The 23,819-nt window shown below is 40.5% G+C and overlaps 3 protein-coding genes and 2 long non-coding RNA genes across 9 annotated transcripts; 3 read left to right on the forward strand and 2 right to left on the reverse strand.

Moving 5' to 3' along the window:
- Positions 1-2,558: 2,558 nt before the first annotated feature.
- Positions 2,559-7,778, forward strand: LOC116924004 (peroxidase). Its single transcript, XM_032930531.2, has 15 exons — positions 2,559-2,713; positions 3,586-4,283; positions 4,363-4,639; positions 4,719-4,939; positions 5,015-5,060; positions 5,208-5,335; positions 5,411-5,610; positions 5,871-6,099; positions 6,156-6,501; positions 6,587-6,743; positions 6,804-6,888; positions 6,977-7,065; positions 7,123-7,321; positions 7,383-7,485; positions 7,553-7,778. Exons 2-15 carry the CDS (start codon positions 3,593-3,595, stop codon positions 7,668-7,670), a joined length of 2,889 nt encoding a protein of 962 aa, XP_032786422.2. The 5' UTR covers positions 2,559-2,713; positions 3,586-3,592; the 3' UTR covers positions 7,671-7,778.
- Positions 7,779-7,899: 121 nt separating this feature from the next.
- Positions 7,900-14,131, reverse strand: LOC116924020. 3 transcript variants are annotated; one of them, XR_006646528.1, is made up of 10 exons: positions 13,477-14,131; positions 12,402-13,045; positions 12,207-12,310; positions 11,602-11,966; positions 11,340-11,539; positions 11,137-11,277; positions 9,781-11,077; positions 9,003-9,717; positions 8,707-8,908; positions 7,900-8,648 (listed from the first exon to the last, which is right to left on the reverse strand). It is a non-coding gene; the product is annotated as an uncharacterized LOC116924020 (long non-coding RNA). The 3 variants fall into 3 exon arrangements; XR_006646530.1 differs by lacking the exon at positions 7,900-8,648 and having other exon boundaries at positions 8,746-8,908; positions 9,003-9,184; positions 9,297-9,717; XR_006646529.1 differs by lacking the exon at positions 7,900-8,648 and having other exon boundaries at positions 8,746-8,908; positions 13,477-13,666; positions 13,738-14,101.
- A 111-nt stretch (positions 14,132-14,242) lies between these two features.
- On the forward strand, positions 14,243-18,122 carry LOC116924008 (peroxidase). 2 transcript variants are annotated; one of them, XM_032930534.2, is made up of 16 exons: positions 14,243-14,385; positions 14,468-14,730; positions 14,787-15,057; positions 15,122-15,348; positions 15,416-15,470; positions 15,611-15,706; positions 15,782-15,807; positions 15,867-16,048; positions 16,131-16,362; positions 16,431-16,776; positions 16,863-17,022; positions 17,094-17,181; positions 17,246-17,334; positions 17,406-17,604; positions 17,674-17,776; positions 17,844-18,122. In XM_032930534.2, the coding sequence occupies exons 2-16, from the start codon at positions 14,478-14,480 to the stop codon at positions 17,938-17,940; spliced, it is 2,424 nt and encodes an 807-aa protein (XP_032786425.2). In that variant the 5' UTR covers positions 14,243-14,385; positions 14,468-14,477; the 3' UTR covers positions 17,941-18,122. The 2 variants fall into 2 exon arrangements, with proteins under 2 accessions (XP_032786425.2, XP_045029344.1); XM_045173409.1 differs by having other exon boundaries at positions 14,307-14,385; positions 14,471-14,730.
- An 85-nt stretch (positions 18,123-18,207) lies between these two features.
- On the reverse strand, positions 18,208-19,796 carry LOC116924022. 2 transcript variants are annotated; one of them, XR_006646537.1, is made up of 3 exons: positions 19,666-19,796; positions 19,205-19,548; positions 18,208-19,121 (listed from the first exon to the last, which is right to left on the reverse strand). It is a non-coding gene; the product is annotated as an uncharacterized LOC116924022 (long non-coding RNA). The 2 variants fall into 2 exon arrangements; XR_006646538.1 differs by having other exon boundaries at positions 19,183-19,548.
- LOC116924007 (peroxidase) lies at positions 19,689-23,608 on the forward strand. The gene is made up of 16 exons (XM_045173408.1): positions 19,689-20,001; positions 20,059-20,347; positions 20,415-20,641; positions 20,707-20,752; positions 20,889-20,984; positions 21,056-21,084; positions 21,162-21,325; positions 21,409-21,444; positions 21,524-21,761; positions 21,825-22,170; positions 22,256-22,412; positions 22,467-22,551; positions 22,637-22,725; positions 22,785-22,983; positions 23,042-23,144; positions 23,205-23,608. Exons 1-16 carry the CDS (start codon positions 19,689-19,691, stop codon positions 23,302-23,304), a joined length of 2,517 nt encoding a protein of 838 aa, XP_045029343.1. The 3' UTR covers positions 23,305-23,608.
- Positions 23,609-23,819: the final 211 nt, after the last annotated feature.

The raw sequence follows: 23,819 nt of genomic DNA on the forward strand, positions 1-23,819 counted from the left end.
TAGCGTCTACGTGGCTGACTGATTTTAGTGAAAGGTGTAAAATATTTTGGTTAATTTCGGTTTGCTATTTTGGTTCAAATATGAAGCAATCCACTTGCATGGCGATTTTTCCATTATAAAGCATTCTTCTGTTGCAATGCAAAACACAATGTTCAGTTCAATAAAATGAATTTTCGTCGTCCGCCTTTAATAAACAAATAGTTTGAACGCCCGCGCTTGTGGGGGGATAGGCAGGCAAACCGCACCTCAATTGACAATGGCTTAGCAGTAAAAAAAAACCAAAAAAAAACGGGAAAAAGGCAACCACAGTTTGGCGCGTTCCGCTACGTTTTACTTCAAAATAATTCTGAAAAATGTCCTTTTTGACTTTCCCCGCCGTTTAACCTACTTACAAGGAGCGTTAATAATAAACGGACTTTTGGCTTGCGCTCACGTATTGGAGATAGGGATCAATCAGCAACAAAAGCTAACCGTACATGCGGCGTGACTGTGGAGACGACACCTTTCCTACTTTCGTTTTTGTCTGTCGTTTTCTTCAAATAAAGTTTTGTATGGATTCAATCCTCGAACAGCTTAAGGCAAGTAACGTTTTGGCGCTCCCCTGCCGACGTTCAATTCTTTTGGTTTGCTAATTATAACGCAGCTCGACGGACGATTTGTTGTGTTTGTACGTGTCAAGAGAAATCCTCGAAGAGAACGTCTAATTTATGAATCACGACCTGAACAAAATTCTTTTACGTAAAAGATTACTGACGTTAGATTCAACCGACGGTTCTCTTTGTGTACATTTTTAAAGAATTGACATTGGGAATTGGTCAATAGCATTTGATAAAATAAAATGTCGCTGGAAGACGTCACTTTGGCGGCAATTGTTTACATGTAAAATCCCGGGGTAGTCGGATAATTTCGTTTGCGCAATTTCGGATATCTAAAAAAAGGAATATTACACAAGGTCGACTATCTTTTAGGAAAATGCAGAGCGTCTTCTTTGTCCATCAGAAAAGGCACAGAGGTGGAACCGGGCAAAACATCTGGAAATCAGTATCGCAAGACAAATGAGCTCATTTTCTATTGTCAGGCACGAAAATCGCGTGACGCAGTTTTGTCTTTGTTGAAGACGAATTTGAAAAAGAGATTGAAATCGTGCCTGATGTTTTTTTCTTTCTTTTTCCCACACGCGTAGGTAGAAGAACAACCGTCTGTCCGCCACTTGGCCACCTCAGAGAAAAGGTTGAAAAAAAGAATAACGAAGTTCTCTTTCATCGATATGGCGTTTTCTCTTTTTGACCGTGAATGAGTTGGGGTCCACGCCCTGTTTTTTTTTTTCTTTTACATCACAACCGCCAATTTTAAAAGGGGGGGTCTAAGACACGAAAGAAGAAGAATCGATGGGTGCGCTTTCTCATGTTGGAATCATTTTCAGCTAATTTAAATCACCAATGATACGATGGAGAAAGTTAAATAGAATTTCTTGTATAGTGTTCATTTAAATTACAGGTTGAATGGTGGAAAAAAAAATAACAACAGATAGGGGAATTTTTTAAATTTTTTGAAATTAATTAGGTGAGAAATGAAATTGAACATACCGTCATTCCGTCAGCTGAAGGGATGTTGATGATTGAACTGGATACCTTTCTCCATGAGAAAGCAACGTGAACTCATTCTGATGCCGGATTTCTTCTTCGGATTGCAACATTGCCTTGCGTGATCAATTATCTCAGAACTACGGCATAAATCTTAACTGAAAATCTGAATTGAATTTACTTAAAATATCACATACTATATGAATTAAGAAACAATTTTTTGACACGTGACAGTTTTCTTTTGAACGAGGTTAACGGAACACAGTATACACTCTTTCAGCAAAAACGAAAGAAAAACGGCCGTTATTTCGCCTGATATTTCAATTTCACGCTACGATTAGGTTGCTTGAAAGCCATCAGCTTTGCCTTTTGCAACGTCGGTGGTTTTTACATAAAACTATTTTTACTGTCGTCTTACTTTTGTGTTTGAGCAAGCTCTCACCAATGAATCACCGACAACCCAAATCTATTTAGTAAAACATAAAGACAGTGAACAAACATATTCGTCATTTCAAAAGCACGGTCCACTTTCAGGGAAACTTAATTGCTTTTCGTAACAGACAGGACCACTAAAGATGGACCCAAAAATGGTTACCGAATAACGTGGACTTAGCCAGGATTGTCCACTAATTTAACTGTATAGAAAATACTGAATTACCATTATGGAGTCGAATTTTCATGCATTATTTTTCTGAATCGTAACAAATTGACTAAGAATTGGCAATTTTATGGAGACTTGTTATCGATTAACTCACGTTCTGCAATGTGCTGTCTTTAATAGTTCAATAGGACCATTGAGTCTGGACTGGTCACAGCCTATCGGATGCAATCAGGCTTATGTTGCGTTCGATTCCATCAACAGTTGTCGCCCCATAAAGAAACTCACGAAACAGCGCACCTGTTGAAAAGGTACTGTCTCCTCTCTCCTGTTTCTTGCTAGCCGCTCAGCTAACTTGAGCCCTCTATAAATACAAGAGAGGGGAGCATGTTCATGACAGAGCTCACTTGGTCAGACGTCGTGGAAACTGGAACACATCACGCAGTGTTGCTCTTACAGTCGTTTGCAAACAGCGGGCGAAACATAAAAACGTACCTTTCCAAAACACCGTCTACACAAGCTTCATTCAAAGGTAGGATTTCGTTCACTTTGGGTTTTTTTTATTTCGCCATCACGATAATCTACCCTAGTCGTGCTGAGCCGATTGTCTAGATCTTCGCAAGTGAAAGTGCGAAACTAATCACTATCACTGACGAAATCGCCCTGCGTGTATCAAATGCCTTTATGCAATAATCTGAAATTCCTTTGATCGCTGACACGCCATTTGTTGTTTTTGTTTTGCTTGTTATCTGACTTTCTTTGTGCCTTACGACACTATCAATATTTTGAATCGAAACACACCCAAGCGTTTCAATTGGCCATGAAAGTTACCTTCTAAATGGCGTATCGGTTGAATGGAACTTTCATTCGAAACGACTGTTATTTTCTGTTATTTTCCAACCAATTGATTCCCGCTTGACTGTTTACGATTGGTACGTGATGACATTATTTCGGCCACGGTGGTGAATGGATTAAATACTTAAATGAAATGCCAGTAACTGAATACCTCTGATTACACTGCGATGTACTTGACTATTTTTTTGGGGGCCGCTTCAAATGGGCCGTCAGCTTTCTCCGTTGTCTACCACACTTGTCATCTATCAACCGTAACTGAAAACACAGCAGTGTTATATTAGAGACACTTAACTTTATTTTTGTGCGTCACTCCTGCGTGACGCCTTTGAGTTGGGCCTGTGGTTATTTAGGTTATTAGTCAATTTTCTCACCGGTGAAATTCGATCCAACTCTCAGATGTTACTCCCGTTAGAAGTTTTTATTGTACAGCAGCCCAAACCCGATAAATTGATGCCACACATGTTCAGGCCCAAAGCTGAATTTGAATCAGTTATTTCTTTTGCCAATCTTTTGAAATGAAACCACTGTTTTTCGCTCAAAAAATTCTAGATTGAAGATGTTTTCACGGTGGGTGATTGCTGGAGCTTTCCTGATGGGCCTGCTGCTTACTGTGATAGCCAATGAAACTGAGGAGACGCAAACAGAAGCTAGTAAAGAAGGTGTCCGAACTGAACGCCAGTATCATTTCCGCAGACCTCCCTCATCGAACCGGAATCCCAGCCCTCCGCTGGACTTCTTCAGGAAAGATGACGATCCCGTTCAATACGACACTTCCGGACTTGGTTTTGAAATTCCGAAACCAGAAAGTTTTCACTACCATTTTCGGCCAGGCTACCACCCCGAGCAAAGCAAATCCCCCGTGTCAAACAAACCAGCTCCTTATGCCCAGCCAAAGGCATCGTACCACGTATCGCATGGGCCTGAACCGCTAAAACCGGGTGTCCCACCTAGATTGCCTTACCGCGATGCTGACAAACCTCCTTATTATCCTGGCTACACCGAGGAAAAACCGTCTTACAAACCCGAGAAACCCTACACAGCAGGAGCAGCTCCTTATCCCGAAAATCCAAGCAAGTACGATGACAAATATCCTTACTATTGTCCGAAAGTTGGAGGCTACGAATCGGAATGTCGGCCACCCAAAGATTGCGCTATTTGGTACGATATCGTGGCTTCTACTCCGGGTACATCTTGCAAACTTCCTGATGGATATTCGGGAATTTGTTGCCCTGATCTTCCCTACAATGGTATGCAAATTCACATTTTTTTTAAGGAAAAGAAAAGAAAGTAAAACTTATGTACTTATCTTGTGTTTTTACTGTATAGCTCGTGACGGTGTAGCGCTCAAACAGGCCAGGAAAACCGTGAAAGTGGAGAAGAAATGTATTGATCTTTATTCTGTGAACGCAGCTGCCCGTGCTGGTCGATTTCAGATAAGATTGATGGACGAGACGGAAAAGCTATTGCGTGCCAATAACATCATCGTCAGGCCAAGTTCGTCGCAATCCACGCATTTGCTTTTCTTCCAAACAACAGCTGAATCTCGGCAACTCAGTCGGGGAGCACTCACTGGTGTGGAGACTGTCATTGAACTTGGCAAAAGGTAGATTTTACCTGTTTTATCGTGACCTAAAACTGAAATGCATCATTACAATCTCCATCTGTTTGTTTTCACCCTCCAGGTTTGAATTGACTCCAGAAGAGGCTGGGTTTGGATTGACCCACTTCAATCTTAGGGATACAATTTTGTCAGACACCTGTCCATCAGACCCGACCTGCGATCAAAAAACTATCCGTTCTCCATTTCGGATGCTGGACGGCTCATGCAACAACATTAAACGCCCCTCCTGGGGCAGATCACGCACGCAGTTTCAACGTGCTCTTGTGCCAGCTTACGCTGACGGTAACACCTGTTTAAACGCTACAAACATGTAGGGCATAAACTAAAAAATAATAATAAAACAATTATTATTGTCAGGTGTGTGGTTGCCAAGACGAGCTCAAAACGGTGGCGAACTTCCCAGGTAACGTCAAAAAATTAATTACATGCAATTCTTTATAGCGGAACACAGTGCATTACAATAGTTAACAGTCGTTACATTACTGTGCAACGTACCGTAAAATTTAATCCACGTAAAATCACAGTTTATTGTACCTTTGCATTTACGTAGTCCCCGTCTGGTGTCAATTTCTGTGGTTTTGGATGTTGATGCCCCTCACGAGATGGATACCACATGGGTCATGCAGTACGGCCAATTCGTGGACCACGATTTAACCTCGACGCCCGTCTTCCGCATGAGTATGATTGAGAATTATTAACAGCAATTACTTCTTAAAATATTAAAAAAACAAAAACACTGACTTCTTTACTTAGCCGCCAATGGCATGGGAATCCAGTGCTGCACAGAGGAAGGAAAATTATTGAACAATACAGAGTTCTTGCATCCAGAATGTTTTGCTATCGAGATCCCAAGCGACGATCCGTTTTTCGCAAAGTTTGGCCAACGTTGCATGAGTTTCGTCCGTTCCACTCCGGCACCCAGATTCGATTGCAGTTTCGGTCACGGAGAGCAGGTGAGTCGTAAAAACCACCGTTACTGCAATAGTTTTCAACACCATATGTTACCCTTAATTGACTAAATTGGGAAAACATGTGTTAGCTTCAACATCCCCTCATGGCAATTGTCCTACATTTCCTTTGAGTTCAAATGGATATTGTCGAATGTGAATGGGTTTTAAATTATTTTTTTTGTCAGTGATTTTGACTGTTACGACGGATCCAACCTACTTTGTGTTTTAAGTTTGAGTTGAAACGAGTACTTTTTTTTTAAAAGATGAATCAGTTGACCCACTTCTTGGACAATTCCAACGTGTACGGATCGGATGACACGGAGGCTGCTGCATTACGGACATTTGAAAACGGCGCTTTAAAAGTGACGCCTCAAAAGGGCCATCACGAATTAGATTTACTTCCACCCGACAACGATCCCGAAATGAATTGCACCTTACCCAAAGCAGTTTCTGGTGTAGAGGCACCGAAACACATCAAGTGCTTCAAAGCAGGTGAGAAACTGCCTAATAATTGACTTTACTCATTTTAACTAATCAAATTTTCGCAGGTGATGCACGATCGAATGAACACCCGAATTTGGCCGTGACACACACCATCTTCATGCGAGAACATAACAGGCTTGTGACAGAACTTGCCTATTTGAATCCGTTTTGGGATGACGAACGACTCTACCAGGAGGCTAGACGCATCTTGGTTGCTCAAACGCAGCACATCACTTACAATGAATGGCTGCCTATCGTGATCGGCGTGCCGAAGATGCAAGAGCTTGGTTTGTTGCCATTGCAACATGGTTTCAGCGATGATTACGATGATAGTATCAACCCAACCATTTTGAACGAATTTGGTGCCGCCGCTTTCCGTTTCGGTCACACCCTTATTCAAGGAAAACAAGAGTAAGTTCAATTACACGTCACTGTTTTTAATGCTAAAGAAATACCTTCACTTGCCTTTGGCTGATGACTCGAAATTTCTTTTCAGTCTGATCAATCACAGAAGGAAAAAGGAGGCGCACATACTGCTACGCGAACATTTTTTCAAATCACAGGTGATATACACGCCAGGCAACCTTGACAAATTTCTGATTGGTTTGGCTACTCAACCAGGACAAGATTTCGACAATTATTTCACCGAAGAGGTATACACGTTCATTAAAAAACTGAACAGTTCATCACTTTTATTTTGTTTTTTGCCTTAGATTACTAACCACCTGTTCGAAGAACACGGGAAGGGCTTCGGTATGGATCTGGTAGCTCTCAACCTTCAACGCGGTCGTGACCACGGTATAAAATATCTGTTTTCAATCAATGGCAAAAGAAAAATTGTGCATAAAACAGTATTTAAAATACGAATGAAATTTCTTTTGTTTAGGTCTTCCTGGCTACAATGCTTACCGTGCTCTTTGCGGTCTTCCTCGTGCTCAACATTTTCGCGATTTGCTTGATGTGATTTCTCCAGCAGTACGTACTTACAATTTACTATTAAGGGCATAGAAATAATTACGATTTACTCACCAGATTCTTGAGCGCTTTGAGCTCCTCTATGACTCTGTTGATGATATCGACCTGTTCATCGGAGGAGTGTCCGAAAGAAAGGCCGAAGGAGCTTTGCTGGGGCCTACTTTCCAGTGCATCGTAGCTGATCAGTTTTTGAGGCTCAAGAAAGGAGATCGTTTCTTCTATGATCTTGGGGGACAGCCCGGCTCATTCACTGAAGGTATCGAACAAGACAAAATAATTAAGAATGTGTCATTCATTTAAATTGTTTAAAAATGCAGAACAACTGTACGAAATTCGGCAAACCAGTTTTGCTCGTTTGATTTGCGACAACAGTCACGTTCTTGACACTCAACCGCTAGTATTCAAATTGGAATCTGCCACGTAACTGTTGATTAGTTCTTTTGAATAATTTTTGAGGAATATTAACTACTTTATTGATTCCACCCAGGAACCGGATTGTGGACTGTGATTCTTTGGCCATTCCCCGTGTGAATCTACATCCATGGCAAGAGGGTTACGAGAAACCTTACACAAGACCTTACGATGCTCCATACAAAAAAAATTAAATTTAATGTTTGAAATAAGAGTTTTTATTGATCAAAGAATGCATCTAACTTTTCTAATTATCGTATTCAAATGTACAAGTCTAACTAATAAAAAGGTACTTACCCAGAGTTGAAAACAATGTAATAATGAATTTATTAAGTTATTAAGGAGTTAATTGAAAGTCCTCTTTGAAGCCATTTAGAAATGAGAGAACTAGAGTCTAAATCTAAATTTTAAAAAACAAAATTAGAAAATTATTGCAATCCAGATTTAACGTTGTGAGGTGTAGGATGAAGAGGGCAATATAGTAGGCGAATTCTAAATGTAGCACTTTCTAAACACAATAAAAGCAAATCAAATAGCCTGTATACACCACTAAACAATGACTGATTTCTATAGCATGGAAAGTGGTTGCATGTTTTCTTTCTCCGAGTAACAATATCATTTTTAAAACGCGCTTTTAACAGACCGCCAGACAATCGTTAGAGAAAGATGAAAATTCTTGACTGGCTAAATTGAGCAATGTAAGGCCGAATCTTCCACGTTATACAAGACTCGGTTACCAAGTGTGCAGAACGTTTGGCTCATTGGCGTACAAAAGAAATTAGGTTGTATTGTACAGTGATTTTTTTGGTTCTATATTCCAAGACTATTAACCTAGTTCTTAAAGAATTTTCTGTTGCAGTAAATTGATACAAATTGTGGTGAACGTTTTTTTTTTTTTTTTCAATTTCCTTTATCGAGGCAAAACCGAGACATGGGAAAACATTTGCTAAATTAGCATCCAGTTTTTTTTTTACAGTTAAAATAGAAACAGTTGTTGGAAAATTCGTTAGTATGACTCGGTTTCCGCATATTTCTTTTACGACTTAGGCCTCCTCGTTCTACAATTTTCCTAAACTTTCATCGACAGAAATTTACCGTATCTAAATTTCTTCCCTGTAGAGAGTCTGGGAATGAAGACGAACCGTTCTTGGTGTTGAGTAATACTGATAAACCTAATTACCAATAATACCCGGTTTCACGTTAATTGTCTTAATGGCGTAGCGGGGTTACCTGAATTCCGTACGATGTCACTGTAGTCAATTTTCTCGATTCGTGTAGATTATTATTCAATGCGTTGGTAGTCTTTTGATCATCGATTGCAAAGTCCAATGCGAAAGTTTGGCGGCACGATTTGAATCCGGCACTGACTAAGCACAATTCCACACTTTGAATAGCTTCTTCTCAGTACAGTGTTTTCATTTTGCGAGACGTGCTGCATAAACAAAAGAATAAGGGAAAACAGAGAATTTTCTTTCTAGTCTGGCTTCCACTGTTAAAAGATATCGAAAACGGCATATTAGTCAAACCTCGCGTTCGGGAAAAACTTTCCCGTGTGACCGTATATAAATACAAGAGGAGGAAGCGGGACCACGGCAGGGCTCACTTGATCAGGCGTCGTCAAAACTGTAACATCTTAAGAGTTTCGCTCGATAGATTGACCAACAGAAAGTCCTCACTTAGGTCAGTAGGGGATTTAAATACTGTTACTCTATAATGACAGCATTAAAAATATTCAAATAATTCAGTGTAAAAGTGAACTCAGTGGTTCAACGAAAATTGTTCACACGCAAGCACAAATTCAAGTACATTTACTTAACTACCATTCTTTTTTTCCCGCTCATTTTCGACACATACTAGAAGTGAAGATGTCGCACTGGACAGTTGGGGTTGTCGTGTTGGTTTTACTACACGCAGTGATCGCTAACGGTGCTGAAAGGCCAAAAGGGTCCGGCAAGAAAATGAGACGTCAATATTCCATCCGCCGACCAGCCTTGTTAAATCGGAATCCAAGCCATGTGGATTTCCCAGGATTCGAAGAAAGCATAGTTAAATACGATCCTTCAGGACTGGGCTTTGAGTTTCAACTGCCATTCAATCCGCAATACCAAACAGGATTCGAAACAGAGCCAACCAAATCCAGTGACCGTTCAAAAACTCCTGACGTCCAGCAAGAATCAACACATGCACCGGAAGGCACTGAAGCTCCCGTACCGGTTTATTCGACAACGCCTTTCCTTGAACCTATCGGAAACTCTTATTACTCTGAATATACATCATCAAAGGGTTCTTATAAATTAGCGTCACCTAGTGGAGCAGCTTCTCCTGAAGGTCCAAAGAAATACGGCGGGAAGTATTCTTACTATTGTCCGAAAGTCGGAGGGTATCATTCACAATGTCGCCCAGCTATAGATTGCTCGGTGTGGTACGAAGTGGCTCTTAGTACTCCAGGATCTGCTTGCACCATGGAGGATGGAGATCCAGGCATCTGCTGTCCTGATATTCCTTACAACGGTGTGCAAACTCTTTGGCATTTGTGTTAAGTTGTTGTTGCTATATCCTTTTTTGTTCTACAGGAAATGGCGAGCCTATCAAGAAAACCAAGAAAAACGTCAAGTGCGAGCACCAGTGTATCGATATTTACTCGGTGAACGCAGCTGCCCACGCAGGTCGATTTCAGTTGAGGTTAATGGATGAGATAGAGAAACACCTCACCGCTAGCAAAGTGACGGTGCGACCCAAGTCTTCCCAGTACACGCATTCGCTGTTCTTCCAATCAAAAACCGAATCACAAGAGTTCTGTCGTGGTGCTTTGACCAGCATTGAGACCACTAGAGAACTCGGGAAAAGGTAATGATGTTGTCCAGGTGAATTACAGTCAAAGAAAAACAATAATATTCGAATTTGAATTTCATAGATTTCAATTGACTCCAGACGAGGCTGGCTTTGGACTGACACAATTCCATTTAAAAGATACGATATTATCAGATACGTGTTACCCCGAATCGATGTGTGACGAGACAACCATCCATTCTCCTTTCCGCACGTTGGATGGATCGTGTAATAACATTAAACACGCGTCCTGGGGCAAGTCACGGACCCAATATCAGCGCATCTTAGTCCCAGCTTACGCGGATGGTAAAGACTCTGTGGAAAATCCAGAATTTATTATTAAATATACAGGTAAATAAATAAAAACAAAACAAATTAATTGAAAAGGTGTGTGGCTACCGCGACGGGCTCAAAACGGCAGCGAACTCCCTAGGTAAGACATTGGAAACCGCACAGTTTAATCACTTCCGGGTTCTTGAAAATTAAAACTTCTACAAAACCATGATCCCGTTGTAATTTCGTTAATTAATGGTATTAATGATGTTCCTTATTTCTATTGCAGTCCCCGTTTGGTATCTATTTCTGTGGTTTTGGATAAAAACACTCCCAGTGAAGCTGAAACCACTTGGGTTATGCAATATGGACAATTTCTCGCACACGACTTGGCGTTCACCTCATTTTTCCGCATGAGTATTTCATTTTCAGTAGGATGGAAAATTGTTTGATGTAAACCAACATTTTCGTCGTTAGATAATTCGATGAGCATCCAGTGCTGCACAGAAGAAGGAAAATTATTGCGCGACACGGAGCTACAACATCCTGTATGTTTACCGATTGAAATCCCAGAAGATGATCCATTTTACTCCAAATTCAGCCAGCATTGCATGAGCTTCGTCCGTTCCATTCCAGCACCCAGATCGGATTGTAGACTAGGTCACGGTGAGCAGGTAAAATTGATCGGAATCATTACTTCTGTAAGACGCCAGACCAATTTAAATGATTGTTCTATTTTCTAGATGAACGGAAACACGCACTTTTTAGATCAATCGAATGTTTACGGCTCGGATGAGAAACAGTCCGCTGCGGTTCGAACGTTCCAAAACGGCACGTTGAAGTCAACTCCACAGAAAGGTCATCAAGGCTTGGATTTATTGCCATCGGACGACTCGGCCGATACGAATTGTACGTTATCCAAAGACGTGTCTGGTTTAGACCCGCCTGATGACGTGAGATGCTTCAAATCAGGTGAGCGTTATTTTTAGGGAAACGAGGACCGTAACATAAAATCAATTTTACCGGGCAGGTGATACACGATCGAATCAAAGTCCTAATTTGGCTGTGACGCATACAGTCTTCCTGCGTGAACACAACAGACTTGCGGCTGAACTTGCCTATTTGAATCCATCGTGGGATGATGAGCGGCTCTTTCAGGAATCAAGGCGCATCCTGATTGCTCAAATGCAGCACATCACCTACAACGAATGGCTACCTATTGTTATTGGCCGGACGAAAATGCAAGAACTAGGTCTATTGCCTCTGCAACACGGGTTCAGCGAAGAGTACTATAAAAACTTGAATCCTGGCGTCTTGAACGAATTTGCATCCGCCGCGTTCCGATTCGGCCACACCCTTATCCAAGGAAAGCAAGAGTAAGGCTCCACCTTTTAGAAACAAAGTTGAAATTGTTGATAATTTGATTTTTTTTTGTTACTAGTCTATTCAACCGGCAGAGAAGGAAGGAAAAGCACATTTTGCTACGTCAACACTTTTCAAAAGTACAAGAGGTCTACAAGCCCGGAAATCTCGATCAATTTCTGACAGGTTTGGCCACACAACCAGGACAGGATTTCGATAATTACTTCAGCAAAGAGGTTATCATCATTACATGCTATATTTCTTACCTGTTTGGCTGTTATTAACGGGTTCGCTATTCCTGTTTAAGATTACGCATCACTTGTTCGAAGAAGAAGGCAAAGGCTTCGGTTTGGACTTGGTGTCTCTCAATCTTCAAAGAGGACGCGATCATGGTATACATTAAACAGAAAATTGCATTTAATGTTTCTTAAATAGTTCTGTTTGAACTTGATAAGGTTTACCTGGCTATAATGCTTTTCGTACGATTTGTGGCCTACAACGCGCGAAGAATTTCAACGATCTTCTCGATTTAATTTCTCCTGCGGTATTCCCATCGACCTAGAATTTAAGCAAAAAAACAAATTGAAAATATTCTGTTTTCTTAGATTGTTGAGCGCTTTGAATTGTTGTACGACTCGGTGGACGATATCGACCTCTACATCGGTGGAGTGTCAGAAGATAAAGCTGAAGGTGCATTGCTAGGCCCCACGTTCCAGTGCATCGTAGCCGACCAATTCTTGAGGCTAAAACGTGGTGATCGCTTCTTCTACGACCTTGGGGGACAGCCAGGCTCTTTTACTGAAGGTATGCATTAACAGTTTTGGAAAAATTCAATATTCAAGTTATTTCATTGTTTATTACTGCAGAACAACTCAATGAAATAAGAAAAATCAGTTTTGCACGGCTCATCTGTGACAACAGCTTCGTTCTGTACACGCAGCCGTTGGTCTTCAGATTAGAATCCATCGTGTAAGTGTTGGAATTTAAGCATTTTGTGCAAAATCGACTAACAAAATTATTCATTTAGAAATAAAATCGTGGATTGCGACTCGTCGTCCATTCCTCGCGTGAGTCTCCTCCCGTGGCAAGAAAGTCGCGAAAAACCCTACAAAAGATCTTAAAAAGTTACAAGAATATCCAAGCCATATAAATTTGTTTACAACTGATACTAGTGACGCATTTTTTTATTTAATACTAAAGTTATTTGCATCGTGGGAGTTAATAAATAATGCGTGGATAAGGATAATAATAAACGTGGTTCACTCATTGAGGAAACAAATAGTACGTTAATTAAATGCATGAATTGCTCGTTAGACTGCTCAACTGTGAACGGTTAATGCCATGATAAATGAATGGAAAGAAAATCAGGAGAATGGATGATAGGGAAAAAAAGGGTCTTAATTTTTGCAACTAGAAAATTGTTTGCAAATAAATGTAATGCTTTAAGGCTTTCGAATGGCGTATTTAACTATGTGGTTTTATATTAGCACGAGCTCAAGGACAATGCATAATGGTTTATCTGTAGTATGCAGTTACCTGTTGAGTGTGTTTTGCGTTTCACAATGCTTTGTTGAAGTCGCAATAAAAAATTGGGGACACTAGCGATAGCAACGAACCTTGCAACACTGACAGACACATGCCAATTGCCAACTGAACGCCCAAAAATTTAGAGTGAGAGTAACCAAATGTATAAATGCTGTAGAACAAGAGACAGGACACTGTTGAGCTGGGTATGGAAGAGAAAATGAAAACGAGGTAAATGTAAAAAGGAAGGGGCACCAAAATTTGCGTATTTACCAGACAGTGTTTTTATAGTTTCTTTATAAATGCAGAGCCCCTCAAGGGCCACAGTGCCGCTAATGTTACACATCACCGAAGGCAAAAGTGGGAACTTAAGGATTTCTGGCTTATGGCAAAATTGCAAGAAAGCGATACATTGATCATATCAAAACTCTAACGTTTGGTTTGAATTCTTCATTTCATTTGCTATGTTTAGAATTAAGACTGCGGTTCTGAAATGTGATTTTAGAGGCACTTTAACGTTGCATGATTTCATCTGCGGTCATAGTATTTTAGATACTTCAATTGCAAATAGATTAAAACGACCAAAACGAGAAGGAAACCAATGCGTCTAAATTTTAAAAAATCTTTACTTGCTAAATCGGAAGCTAAATTTGAGACAAGTTTGACCGCCATTTCCTTTAGCCAGTTCTAATCAATAAAAAGCGGTGCAATAATGAAAGGAAATAAGAAACCTGACGGGATGTCTGATGGTAAGTAAATCTCGGTTTGCGGCCTACTGACAGGAAAAGCAAAACTCCAACAGACAACTGTCTATGAATTTATTTAAGTCGTAGTGTTGACTTGGCCCAGATGGAACGGGACAACCGATCCGGAACGAACGTTCTCGACCTTAGTCTGATTATTAACGTGTTTTTTTTAAGGGTAAGTTTCTATTGATTTACTTATTTTTTTTTCACGTAGTTATTTATTTCCCAAACAACAATAGTAATTATTTTGATTTTAGAAGAATTAACATGACGTCGAAATGGGTGATTGGAGTAGTCACGATGAGCTTGCTGCTTTGCGTGACTGCGTACGGCCCGGCAAAACAGACTAATTCTTATGGCAATTACAAATCGTGCCCTAATGTAGGCGGTTATCCGTCACAGTGTCGACCACCCAAAGATTGCGCTGTTTGGTACGATCTTGTTGTTGTTACGCCCAACACAGGTTGTAAATTGACAGACGGAAATCCAGGCACCTGCTGTCCCGATCTTCCCTCTAATGGTATTGTTCCAATTCAAATAAGTTGGTGAACTAAAACTAAATCTGTAAACGGACAGGTAATGGGGCACCTATTTTGAATGTTCCTAAGCGCGAGAAAGTCCCGTTCAGCATAGATACAAAGAGGATTGAAAACGCCATAAAGGCGAGTCAGACACTGAGTACCTGTTTGACTAACACGGAAACGTGTCTGAACGAGAATAAAATTACAATTAGACCGGGATCGTCTAGTGCCGCACATTCCTTTTTCTCTCGCACAACACCTGAATCGATGAAAATCAGTCGTGGTGCATTAGTCGCTAGTTTTGCTGCCAAGGAACTCATTCAAAGGTTTGCATCCATCACTTGTTCAGATATTATCTAAATTCAAATGTGTAACAAACCAAATTTTTAGTTTTGGTACCGCAATTGAGTCGGATCAAATAGACAGTACTATTTCCCAAGTCAACCTGAAAGACACGAGCTTGGCCAACACATGCCCCGTTAATCCAGTCTGTGATGAAAAGACTCTCCGCTCTCCGTTCCGAAAGCTGGACGGTTCGTGTAACAACGTGAGGAACCCCATTTGGGGCCAATCGAAAACCCAATATCAGCGTCTTCTCTCTCCAGATTATGCTGAAGGTAATATCAGTTAAATATCCAAATCTATTTGCTTCTAGCTCTTCGTCATGTTAACTCAATTTTAAAGGTATTTCAACGCCACGAAAGGCTAAAAACTGGCAACAGGGTCGCGAGCTTCCCAGGTAAGCATAAAATGATATACGTATGTTCAATGTTTTTTAGTTTTACAGTTCAATCATGACAAGCGTTTCTCTTAAGATTAATTTGAAGGTTCGTGGAATGTGGTTTATGAATCTAACGTCTTTAACCATTTTTTTAAAAGTCCTCGTTTAGTGTCGATTTCCGTGGTTCACGACGAAAACTCCCCCAGTGATTCTACAGCTTCTTGGACTATGCAAATGGGACAATTCTTAGACCAGTCAGTAACAAAAACACGTTAAAAAAAAAAAACAATGCCTAATTTCGTTTGTTCTGTATCTTACCTGTCTTACAGCGATCTTGTATCGACGCCAACTACAAGTAAGGTTGAATTTATTTTACTTGAATTTAAATCGCTTAGTTTTTTTATCCTTTTCAAGCTGCTACATGCTGTACGAGTGACGGGAAAGCGATGAGGCCGGCTGAACTCCATCCTGAATGCCTGCCCATTTCGATTCCAGCTGACGACCCGTTTTTCTCGCAGTTTGGTCAAACTTGCATGGATTTCGTCCGTTCTAGCACAGCCCCTAAATTAGATTGCAGACTAGGCTATCGAGAACAGGTAAGTCAACACAAAACAACCAGTTTGGTTCTATTTTAACATAAAACTTATCTTTGGAAATTTGATTGTGTCCATTTTTCAGCTGAACGATAACACCCATTTCTTGGATCTGTCACTTGTGTACGGCTCTGACGATAAAACTGCAGATGAATTGCGGACCAAAGAAAAAGGAAAACTAAAAATTAATTCTCCAAGGAGTGATCACGAGTCAGCTTTACTACCACCCGGTGAAAACCCTCTTGGAAGACCGTGTAGTCTAGCCAGAGAAGTGTCTGGAATAAATCCACCGGCTGATATCAAATGCTTCGCTGCAGGTGCCAGATATGCACATTTCTTTAATTATTACTGAATGATTTATAAAAAAAATGTTGAATTGGTATAGGGGACGGTCGATCAAGTGTGACACCTAAAATGGCGGTTTCTCAAACTGTTTTCTTGCGTGAACACAATCGACTTGCAACAGAGCTCGCAAGTTTGAATCCATCTTGGGATGATGAGCGTCTCTATCAGGAGGCCCGGCGCATTCTGATTGCGCAAGCGCAACACATCACTTACAACGAGTGGTTGCCTATCGTTATTGGTCGTTCTAAAATGCAACAGCTTGGTTTGTTGCCACTACAGCGTGGCTTTAGCAGAGATTACGATGGAAACGTCCTTCCTAGCATCGTGAATGAATTCGTCGGTGCCGCTTTCCGGTTTGGTCATTCGCTCGTCCAAGGAAATTACAAGTATGTTATTCGTTTATTTCCATTTTTTTACTTCATTCTGGGTGATAAATGTAATTTCTAAAATTTTGGTTTGATTGTCTTTCTAGTCTGTTTAATCAGCAGAGACAAAAGGAGGCAGGAGACAAAATTCTGCGCCAGCATTTTTTCAAAACACAGGAGGTCTATAAGCCTGGTAACTTGGACAAATTCCTCATTTCCTTGGCTACTGTACCTATTCAAAATATGGACAATTCTTTCTCAGAAGAGGTATTTTACTCTATCGCAAAATTGTTCGTTCAGTTTTCGTCCTTACAAAAAATTGTTTTTTCACGGTATAGCTAACAAATCACTTGTTCGAAGATCATCCTGCCCAACGTTTTGGTTTGGATTTGGTATCACTCAATATTCAACGTGGACGTGATCACGGTATAAAATAGCCTAATAGATTTTTTTTAGAATGTGTGGTGTTAACAGCGTATCCCCTGAGCAGGTCTACGTGGTTACAACTCTTACCGGGAATTATGCGGACTTAAACGAGCCAATAATTTCGACGACCTTTGTGATACGATTCCCAACGTAGTACGTAACTATCGATTGTTTAAAAGAAAAAATTAAAGGCGCTTTAAAGATTTAACTAATCCGTTTCACAGATTGTCAAACGTCTTCAAACTTTGTACAATTCAGTGGATGATATTGACCTGTTTATCGGTGGAGTCTCAGAGCGGGCAGCCGAGGGAGCGTTGGTTGGACCAACGTTCCAGTGCATCATAGCCGATCAGTTTTTAAAACTGAAACGGGGTGATCGCTATTTTTATGATCTTGGAGGACAGGCCGGCTCGTTCACTCAAGGTACGTGCCATCAGAACTTATTCGGTTTTCCTTCAACAGTTCACACGTTTTTTTTTGTTGTTTAATTAGAACAACTGGATGAAATCCGAAAATTCAGCTTGGCACGTCTCGCTTGCGGCAATAGCCAAGTTCAGAAATTCCAGCCACTACTTTTCCGAACTGTATCAGCCGCGTAAGTCCATAAATAAAATTAAAAAAAAAAAAAAGGTTAGATATAATCTCCGTGCTTTGACGTTTAGGAATCCGATCGTTGATTGTAAATCATCCTCTATTCCAAGCATGAGTCTTCTCCCATGGAAGGAAAGAGGATATGGAGGCGGTGGATACTCTGGTTAGTGTTATGACTAAATATGGCAAAGGACACCCACTTAAAATCAAGTTAATGTAATGCTACGTACCAATTTGCGAAAGTTGAAGAATCTCTCGGGCTTATCAATCCATTGAAGTATGTGTGTCATCATAAAAGACCTGTAAATTTCACTGACCTGAAATGAAAAAATAATAAAACCTTAACACAAGTTCTCCTTTTCTTATTGCAACGGTTTAAAGTATTCTCAAGTTATTTTCTTGTCCCAAGATGCCAAATACTAGTCAAATTTAAACAGTTAATAAAATTGGGTGATCAAATACAGGTAACCCGGTAACCGCACACTTAGACGGACGTTTAGTCATAAACAATCAAAGCGTCCCAGAGCTATTTTTCCCCCCTCAAAAATAATTGAATTACAATTCAGTCATGTCAAGAGCTTTATATTTTAGGATGTCAGAAAAATCCCCGCACGTTTAAAAGACCTTTCCGACAAATAGAAAGTGTGTGGTGATGGACAGATTGCACAGATGGCCATAGCTAGTTCTACAACCAGTTCTGTCCCAGTGACAAACATCTTGCGCTAATGATTTTTCCCCTCCATATTTGTTATTTTACTCGTGAATACCAGTCACATAAATGCAAACGTAAGTGGCGCAAGTATATGCCCGCGGGATAACTCAGTATCATAATGCGGCATTGATAAGCAGTGGACTTGGGTTGGGCAGCATTTTAATATAAAATTAGGGTTATTCAAATTTAGTTACTCCACCCTTAATATTCAAAAAAATTCAGAGACAACAGGTTAAAAGTTAACCACAGTAAAATATTAGGCGGTTGTCCCCGCGAGAAGAACGTGACAACTAGTCAACGAATGCTGCAAGACACTGGAGGGCCCACTTCATTCTTTAGACTGCAAAGAAAAAGACCTGTCAGATCATACGTTGATAAAATCTCCTTGGAAACTCATGCCCACAACCTTTTAATTTTTAGGTTGTCGATTTTTGAATTTACATACCGAAAACGAAGGGTATTAAAGACTTTCGAATTAGTACGACCTATGCCCCTTTGTGGAAATGGAAACAAACATCCATGGCATGCAAATGATTAACGCAAAAATAACTAACTAAAAAATCGTTCAATGACATAAATACCACAGACAAATTAATAGCCAGCGTAATGTGTCTCCGCCGCAATATTCGGACCCTACCTAAGAAAAAAAATTAAAAAAAAATAAATATAATCAGAAATATCAGTTGCCACGGAATTACCTAGTAACTAAAGAAAGTTTACCCGTGAAGCAACCGAATTTTCCGTTTGTAATACATGTGTTCGGGTATTCCCCGTGAATGAGAACACTTGCTCCCAAACTAGTTAAAAAGCCATGTCACTGGACGTGCATTGCCAATTGCAACGCATGCAAATATACGCCCACTTGCAACGAAAATCTTGCCAAAAGGAATTGTAAATCGAAATGAGAATTTGGACTTTCACCTAGATAACAGAGTTCTTTTAGCAAACTTTCTATTTGATCAAAACTGGTATTATTCCATGTGAAACTGTGGGCACACGGATGGCTATAAAGTAATGGACGTCTTAAAGAGGGAATACAACGGAGCTCACACGGTCAGACGTGCCTGTGACAACCAAGACACACTAGTTTAAACGTAATTCCTCTAGGTAAGTTAAGCTCCATTAGGAGTTAATATTATTGGTAGACAATCTAAATCAAAACAAATCAATCTGTATTGTACCTTTGTTATTAGCGTAAAGCAAGATGTGGGTTAGCAGAGTGCTATTGATGGGCGTAGCGTTCGCCGTTGCCAGCGGTTACTCAAATCCTCCCTTGCCTCCTCAGTATGTCGTCCATGAGAGGCCAAATTACAGCGAAGTTCCAAGACCAACTTACGATGTTCCTAAAGTTCCGGAACCAGTCTACTACTGTCCAAATTTTGCTGGATTAGAGTCCCATTGCCGACCTAGTAAGGATTGCACCGTGTGGCACAACGAAGTTTTCTCCTATCCGAACACAGCTTGCAAATTGAGCGATGGAAATCCAGGAACCTGCTGTCCTGATCTTCCTTGCAACTGTAAGAATACAGAATTAATAATATAGGTCATTTATAATTGAATTTCTCCTTTAACAGACAAGGGAACGCCGTTCAAGGAGCCCCCTCTCTGTGAGGGCAAAATTGAGTTGGACGACCATGTTGAATGTCTCGACGTATTTTCGGTGAACGCAGCCTCTGATGTTGGTGAATTCGAGCTAAGATTGCAAAAAGAAACAGCTAAACGTCTCAAAGAAAAGGGCATCGTAGTTCAAGCCGCTTCACCCCGTGCTACGCATGCCCGTTTCTCCAACCCATCAGAGCAGGCCCGCAACGTAACCACCGAAGCATTTGTCAGTGTCCATACTGCAGTCGTGCTCGTTAAAAGGTTACCGCCAACATTAATAAGTTAGTGTACTTTGTCAAACTAAAAAGTGATCTCTTCCTTTCCTTAGATTCAAAATCAAAACCGATCAGGTTGGCTGTGCTTTGCACAGATTCAAGCTGTCAGAAACCGATCTAGATGACAAATGTAACACCGTAAGCAAGGCTCATTGTAGTGAGGACAAATTGAATTCCCCCTTCCGAATGATAGACGGTTCGTGTAATAACGAAAGACACTTCGTTTGGGGTCGTTCAGTTACTCAGTACCATCGTATACTCGCTTCTGATTATGATGATGGTAAAATTCTTATCGACATTAAAATTAGAGTACATAATGTGTTAAAAATTTCCTAATTTTATCAGGTGTTTGGTCTCCCCGAAAGGCCACTAATGGTAACACACTTCCCAGGTAAACGACGAATAATTTCATACAATTAGCTAACCGTTTGTACATTTTCGGCGTTTCACGGCTAGTTAAGAGCTTTCTCCGAATATTATTCGATATACTAAGGTAGTTTTAAAATTTTGAATTACCAACGTTTCAGCGCCCGCCTCGTATCTGTTGCTTTGATGCATGATGTTGACCAGCCTAGCGAGTCGACCACAATCTGGTTCATGCAGTATGGGCAATTTCTAGACCAGTAAGGGAAACTTAATCCTTTATCAGTTTAAGTGTTACATTTTTTAATTATTCATACCATTTGTCTCGCAGCGATTTGGTGTCAACTCCAGAAATGTCGAGTAAGAATCTTTGATTAAAATAGGAAAAAGCTATTTCAGTTAATTAAATTTTGGCTTGGAAAAAAACAAAAAAACAGATGAAGACGGAACACCAATCGTCTGTTGCAGTGAAGACGGGGAACACCTTGACGACGAGGATCGCAGTCACGGCAAGTGCCTTCCTATTGAGGTCCCAAAGAACGATCCATTTTTCTCCAAATTCGGCCGAACTTGCATCCCGCTCATCCGAGCCAGTCTAGCGGTAGGGTATTTTTAACTGCGTCTTACAAACTCAATTTCTCAAAATTATTCATAATAGTTATACCATTTCACTCTGAATTACAGTGCAGAACCGATGGCAAATTGGGTCATGCAGCTCAGGTAAGTTGGACTTGATGCTCAGGCCATTTTTCTTATTTACTCAGTTTTTTCTATACTATTATTTGATTTCTTTTATTAGCTCAACGACAACACCCATTTCTTGGATTTATCACTCGTTTATGGCTCCGATGATAAAAAAGCAGGTGAGCTGCGGACACGCGAGAAGGGTGAATTGAAGGTCACTGCGAGACACGGCGGTCCAGAGTTCGATTTGCTCCCACCACTCGACGGTGCTAGTCCTCTGAATGCACCTTGCACCTTGCCTAAGGAAGTGTCTGGTATTGATCCACCCGCAGATGTCAAATGCTTCAAAGCCGGTGGGTGGTGAACTGAAATTATTCCAATTAAAAACAAGTTTTAAAAACTTCATACTCTAATAGGCGATGGCCGTTCCGATGTGACGCCCAATATGGCTACCTCACAAATCATCTTCTTGCGGGAACACAATAGGCTTGCCAGAGCATTGGCACAGTTGAATCCAACGTGGGATGATGAGCGCCTCTACCAGGAAGCCCGTCGCATTTTGATTGCCCAAGCTCAGCACATCACCTACAACGAATGGCTACCTATTCTTCTCGGCCGCTCAAAAATGGCTGAACTTGGCTTGTTGCCATTGCAGAGTGGTTTCAGTAGAGACTATGACCAACACCTCAATCCCAGCATTCTGAATGAATTTGTTGGAGCTGCTTTCCGTTTCGGTCACTCTATGGTGCAAGGAAAAGCTCTGTAAGTTCGTTTCTTATTCTTATTTTTCAAACTTTTCATCTTTACGAACATGTCGTAAATTCTTTTGTACCTAATTACCCAACAGATTGGTCAATGAACAAAGGGTTGTGGAGAAATCCCTTCTGTTACGGGAGCACTTTTTCAAACCGCAGGAGCACTACATCCCTGGCAATCTTGATAAATTCCTCATCGGTCTGGCTACTCAACCAAGCCAGAAAGTGGATCCCTATTTCACGATAGAGGTATTTTTTAAACGCTTGTTTTTCAAGCATTAATCAAATTTTTTATCTCTTCAGCTTACCGAGCACTTGTTCGAAGAAGCAGGCAAGGGTTTCGGTTTAGATTTGGTGGCTCTCAACCTTCAGCGTGGACGCGATTTAGGTAACAAATATTAGATTTTTAATGGAACATGTTCATCCTGTAATTTGAAATTTATTGTTAACCTTCTTTCCTTCTTTTTTCCTAGGACTCCGTAGCTACAATGCTTACCGAGAACTCTGCGGTGTTGGACGTGCAAAGGATTTCGATGGCCTTCGCGATTTATTCGCTCCTGCGGTAAACTTATTATTCAATAAAAATTCACCTGCAAGTTAATTTTCAATATTTTAAAACAGATTATCCAACGTTTCAAAGAGGTGTACAACTCTGTGGACGATATTGACCTGTTTGTTGGAGGCGTTAGTGAGGCAAAAGCAGAAGGCTCTTACGTTGGCCCTACATTTCAATGTATTTTGGCCGACCAGTTCTTGAAACTTAAACGCGGAGATCGTCACTTCTACGATCTGGGCGGACAAACCAGCTCATTCACAGAAGGTATGAGTAGCAGAGATGCTAAGGCTCAGGATCAGTAATTAACTTTGTTTCAATGCAGAACAATTGAACGAAATCCGCAAGACAAGTTTGGCCCGAATCGTTTGCGAAAACAGCCGAGTTTATAACATCCAACCAATGGTTTTCAAAATTCCATCTGCAATGTAAGTGTCTATATAAGTTAGTTGACGCAGAATATTAACACATTTTGTTTTTAACATTAGGAATCCTATCGTGAGTTGCCAATCTTCCTCTATTCCTCGTATGCACCTTCGCCCATGGCAAGAGGCTTATAAACCAAAGACCTACGGGCAACCCTGGTAGGACATTCATCCCGAAATTCGTATGCCGCATAGTCTAAAGCATCTGTAGTAATATACGAACACTGCGATTGAACGAATACTCGAATCTCAATAGTCTAGTTCTCTCTAAAATGTTTTTACATATCGTCAATATGGGAAGGGGACTATGCGGGATATGTAACTGTAACCAAAAGACAGTTTACGAAAAATATGATTATTTAAAAGAATCAATGTCCCAATTATACGTAAAGAAATTGAAATTGATGAGCTGAATCTTTTGTGTTCGTATTAAAAAAGAAAAAATGTAAACAAAGAGATTTTACGCATGTCGTACGATTTATATAACGCATTAATGAACCCTACCCTTATGGAAGCTAAAAAGACTAAAACACAGCCATGACGTGAAAGAGACACTATCGTCATTCTCATAGAAATGATGGCCAGCGTCTCATAGGTGAATCAATAAATTAACCATTACCTGAGAGACTGAAAGTTATTTCCATTCGGTGCATCCGTCTGAATACTCATCAGATCCTT

This window comes from Daphnia magna, linkage group LG5 (genome assembly GCF_020631705.1).
Source record: "Daphnia magna isolate NIES linkage group LG5, ASM2063170v1.1, whole genome shotgun sequence".
NCBI lineage: Eukaryota > Metazoa > Arthropoda > Branchiopoda > Diplostraca > Daphniidae > Daphnia > Daphnia magna.